The following is a 5,280-nucleotide window of genomic DNA, read 5'->3' as shown; positions in this document are numbered from 1 at the left end:
CTAACAAAAGACAATTCAAAAGATGCTTCACTTTTTATATTCCCAGTTGTCTTAGAATAGCGCATTTTTTGGATTCCATTTCATCTAATTTAGGGAAGAGCCCCGGGCATTTTTTTTAAGAGCTCATTTTTCAGTAATGTGAGCCTAAAGATTTATAAAATAGATTTATATTAAATTATGTTAATAGAGGCCTAGTAAATGTACCAATTGATTGCATGGAAAAATGTTCCCTTTTAAAAGGTCTGTCACCTTAACAGGTACATTCAAAGATTCTGGGTGAATAATGAAGATAGAACAATTGCTTTGACGCACCAGCTGCATTCATCGTCTAGGACAGCTTTGGCTGTGTTTGGAGAAGATGGGAGGAGCTCCTTTTCAGAGAGTGATTGCTCCTTTAAACCTAATTTCTTCTAGCAAATAGTTTCCATTAGAAATGTGGCCCTCCCCTCCCTGTCCTAGGCTAGGCCGGAGCTCCTGCCTCAGAGCTCTCTGCCTCTCCCAGGATGCTCATCTGGTTTCTTCTTATCCTGGCCACGAGTGCCTTCCCACACCTCAAGGAGCATTCTTAAGGCGTGCCACAAAAGTGAAACATACAAGAGAGGTAAAAAGTGAGCAACAAAATGAAAAAAAGAAAAAAGAAAACCTAGTGAAAATTACTCTTTCCACCTATACCACCTCTCCCAATTGGTTTGTTCTCTCTCCCCTCTTCATCAACAAACTCATACACAAACATGATGCACATGTACACACACGGTCCCTGTTGCCCCCTTGAACATTTTTAATAGTACAACCACCTTTCTAGCATTGTCTGACCACAGTCGGAGTGGCCCCAATAAATTGTACAATCCTGAGCAGATATAATTGGACAGAACTGTCCTGGAGTAAGGATGAGGGGAGGAAAGAGGATGCCAGAAATTGGGAACTTCATGTCCCCAAATTTGTGTTTCTCCTAAAACCATGAGATATCTGAGCGGGGAGCTATGACGACCACTGAACCGAGTTCAGAACAAGGACCCCAGAGTGGAAAGATCTATGAGGTATCCATCAGCTGGGCTCACTGACCCCCAAAACAGGCTCCTGGGCTCCTTCTGCCTTTGTCATCATTTATGATTAAGAAGCCTCGCCTGGGACCACTGTCCCTTGGACTGGAGCATGTGTTGGTCGCTGAGTGGGAGCGTGGAGGGGAAAGGTTTCTGCTCCTCCTGTGTGCTTTGAATGTCTGGGCTGGGCCAGGGCCCAGAGGTGAGAGGTCATGCTTTCTGCCTTTTACCCTACCCCCAGCTCTTTCCCAGTTTAAAGCTGCCCTGAGACTCATTCTCAGATGGAAACTTAGCCATGCTAATGGCTCCTGTTGCTCACCCCTTTTCTCTGGGTGGAATAAATTCCTGGGTTCTAATTTTAATTTTTCTCTCTTTCCATTATGTGTTTCAGGCCTCTGAAAGGTCATGTATTGGGTGAAGAGTGTTCTGTTTCTGTTTTTCAAGTGGGACCTCTGAAAGCTTGAACCCAGGGCTTTCTGGGGAGCCATGGCGGTGAACCTATATATCTAAAACCTTCCTCTCTAACAGACCTAGGGAAAGATAACACTTGGAATGTTTACCTATGGATTTCTTCTCAGATTATTTGTGTTTCTAAGTTTGTGTGTCTGTTGGCTCAAGTGTTCTTAAACTAATGTGAAACAATAACAGGCCTTTAAAATCAAATTCCAGATTTCTGATTTTCTTTTAGGGAGAAGTTGGAGAGGATGTAAAATCTGTCCTAATAGAGTAAGAATGCTCCACTCCAAAAGTGACAAAAAGGCCATTCCTAGTAGAAGGGAAATCTCCCTGGGAACCTTGGAGAAACTTTATTTAGAGAACATCCCACTTATCCAGATAGAGATAGGTATCTTTGCTCGAATAGTTTTGCCCACTACTCACCCCCACCAAAGAACTATATTGTTTATTGTCCGTTGGGGACCAGACCACGACAGCCGCCTCGGAGAGTTTTTGCACCCATCTCTTTAGCCCAGTGGCAGAGCAAGGCACCCAGGACAACTCCCCAAAGACAATTGAGCCCTAGGTGCAGACTGGTCCTGAACTTGAGAAGGGCCAGACAGAGTTGGGGGTGTGATGTGCTGTGGTGGTGGCTGTGCAGGGTAGGGGGCGGAGGGATCTGTCTACAGCTCAGACGACGGACCTTTGCCTTGGCTGCAGGGCGGAGAGCTGCAGCGGGGGCTCTTTGTCCTTCTTGGGTTTTCCTGAGAAGGAATTATTCTCTTTAAGTGCTAGTTCTTTGCGCCTGCGAATTCCCTTCCTCCCACCTCTCTTCTTGTTCTAAGAGAGGCCTATTTCTTGGGAAGAAGGGAGAGGAGATCTTCAGCAAAGATGGTGCATCTGTGCCTCCCCTTTTTCCGCAGCAAACTGCATGAGATGTCCTGGATTCCGTGCATAAGAGGCTGGAGGACAGATTCAGAAGTGAGAGTTTCCCCAGGCCCCCGAAGGAGGGAGCTGGGAACCTGGGGCCACTGCATTGGACAAGTCTAGCTCACTGCCCAAAGTTCGGGCAGTGCTGGGTTTAGCAGGACTCTACACAGTTCTCCTTTCTCCTGCCGTCCAGGCTGGTGTCCAACTGAGAGTTTAGAAACCCATTGGGGGTGGGGCAGAGATATAGAAAGAAACAGGAAACCGTGGATGTATTCTCCCTCCTTTCTCCTCCTTCCTAAAGTTTCCTGTTTTAGAAGTCCAGGGTCTCTGGTGAAATTTTAGTTAGGACCTAAAGTAAATCAAATCAAAAAATATTGTTGTGAACAGTGCTCACAGCTTGAACCTAATTGGGTGGTATCTTTATAGGAAGTAATCAGAAATCACACCCATGGGTGTTGGTGGGACTCAGACCTCCTAGTTTCCTTTGTCACTTCCCTTAGACACAGGCCCAGGCCACTGGGGTGGGGGTTCCTGCTAGAGAAAGAGCCAAGCGCTCCTCCAGCCAGGGAAGCGAAGGTCCAGGGGGGGGCCAACAAATCAAGAGTTCAGTGGCATCTCTGTGCTGCTTTGGAAATATGAAATTAAATCTTAAGGCAGAATACTTCTTTTTCCCTCAGTTTTGAGGAGAAAGCAGGAACATTAAGCTTTTCAGTCTCCTCTGGCAGCATCTGTAAGTTTCTGTGTTTACTTCCAACTCGTTTGATGGATTGTTGCTATGCCAAAAGCTATTACAGCTATGCAAATTCCTCCACATAACTTAGATGTTAGCACTAAGAGAAATGAGAAAGGAGAAAATAAATACTATTTGAGGGATTTTTCACCTTTCCTTGCTAAAGAAAAGGTTTGCCTGTCATCATTGTTAGAGTCACTCTAAATGAGTTATTTGTTCTGTCCACGGTCAGGATGTCACTTGTTCTGAGTGTTGGCGGTACCTAGGAGGGGGCATCAGGACTGTAAATTTCTTCTTGGCAGAAGCTTCTGTCACACTGAAAGTCTGTACAGCCACTGATTCCCTCAGCCAAGAAACCCACATTCCCAAGTCATAGTTACCACTTTCCTCTAAGGCCTCAGGTATTTTTCTCCTTGCCAATGCCTTTCTCTAGGTGTGACAGGAAGGAAAACACAGGGAGAACAAACACCACAAATTTAAAATCCTGATTTTTGTTGTATTTATTTAAATAAATATAAATATAAATTTTATATAAAACTATTCATATACAAAGGGACTTCCAGCGACTTGGATTTTAAATGCTCCCCAGGCAAATTTTCCAAAAGCAAGACCTACAGGGTCTAATTTTCTAAATTGTTTGCAAATTCAGTGCTTTCACTTCAAAATAACAACAACCCCCCCCAAGAGACCCCCTGCTGTCATCAAGTTCTGAACAACAGGGGTGAAGAAATAACATGTGCTTTCAAAAACCCCATACAGTGTTAAACTTAAAACAACCCTGTTTTGCTCTGTTATATAAGACTGAGTTGGAGTCTAGATTATTTACATTTTTTAAAAAAAGATCTATGAGTCCAAATGGAGCCCCAAATAAAAAGGTCAAGAAGGAGACGTGAATTAGGGCCAGCTCTGAATTCCCAAGGACGGCTTGTCAGACTCCTTCCGCTGGTGCCAAGAAGGCGACGGGAGAGACTTTTGGCCTCTAGGTGTACCAGTGTTGGCTTGTGTGTGGTTTGAGGGGGCGGACCCCTCATAAGGGGGAAATCTCCTTGTCCTCGTTAGCGGATGCCGGCGACAGGGAGTCCTCGTCCTCTGAGCGCGCATAGTGCGCCTGGCTACCCACGCACTTGCAGCCCGCGTGACTGTTCCTCTGTGTGCCTTTCCCCTCTTTTTTGTGCTTCACCCGGCGGTTCTGAAACCAGATTTTCACCTGCTTCTCCGACAGGTTCAGGTAGGTAGCTATTTCGATCCTCCGGAGACGAGACAGGTACATGTTGGAAGAGAACTCCCGCTCCAGCTCCAGGAGCTGTGTGCTGGTGAACGCTGTTCTCATTCTCTTGCCATTGGGCACCTGGCTGCTGTCGGAACCTCCTGCGGACCGGAGGGGGGGGTGGGAGAGAGAGAGAGGAGAGGGGTCAGGCTCTGGCGAGGGACTCCCACCCCACCACCATTCCCTGAGAAGGACGCAACTCAAGGTCCCAGCCCAGCCGAACACCTGTGTCCATTCTCACGCTTTCCTATCTCAAGGCAAGTCTTTGCTCACCCAGGAGGGAAAGATAAGCCCAGAGCAAGTTCTTGCCCTTGATGCGCAGGACGCGAAGTTAGAGCCGTAAAGGGGACTACGAGCTTGAACTCCTCTCATAGGCTCCCTCAAGCCCAACCGAGAGGTTGGCAGCCTCAGCCAAAAGCACCAGAGCGCTTTAGCCAGCCTGGACGCGGGATGTCTCACTTAAGTTCAAACACACGCACCTCAAACCTGAGGTAGTTTTTAACCTAAATTTACTCCGCAGTCCCGTTAGCCGACCCCAATCCACCGGTAGTGCGCGGTAGACCCAGAGCGAAGCGCATCCGGCTGCGCGGACAGGTTGGCGAGCCACCTTCCCGCTTCGTGGGACTTCTAGGGGAGGGTTCCACGGCCACACTGAAAGCCCCTCCTCCCTCCACCCCTCCCCACCCCGCTCGGTGCTCCCACTTCCTCCCCTGGGAGCGGAAAGTTTGCTCCTAAGTGAGCGAAAGTCGAAGCGCAGGTGCCCGACACCCCGCCCTACCCATGGCGAGGCAGTGGAATCTCCGCGGATCCGCCACGTTGTAGGTGGTGGCAGCGCAAACAGGTGCGTGGTGCTGCGGGTGCCCCAAGGCAGCTGCGGA

General features: G+C 48.0%; 1 protein-coding gene across 1 annotated transcript in view; it reads right to left on the bottom strand.

Annotated features, from left to right (window-relative positions):
* Positions 1-4,038: 4,038 nt before the first annotated feature.
* Positions 4,039-5,280, bottom strand: part of Gsx2 (GS homeobox 2) — a 4,337-nt gene continuing 3,095 nt past the window's right edge. The window contains exons 2-3 of the mRNA XM_010640295.2: positions 5,181-5,273; positions 4,039-4,503 (exon numbers count right to left, since the gene is read on the bottom strand). Coding sequence (XP_010638597.1) covers positions 4,163-4,503; positions 5,181-5,273 — 434 coding nt within the window. The 3' untranslated portion in view covers positions 4,039-4,162. The remainder of the gene's footprint in view (positions 4,504-5,180; positions 5,274-5,280) is intronic.

This window comes from Fukomys damarensis, unplaced genomic scaffold, assembly GCF_012274545.1.
Source record: "Fukomys damarensis isolate Sample0158 unplaced genomic scaffold, DMR_v1.0_HiC HiC_scaffold_35, whole genome shotgun sequence".
NCBI lineage: Eukaryota > Metazoa > Chordata > Mammalia > Rodentia > Bathyergidae > Fukomys > Fukomys damarensis.
The sequence above is the reverse complement of the archived record's forward strand: the minus strand, read 5'-3'. Positions and strand labels throughout refer to the sequence as shown.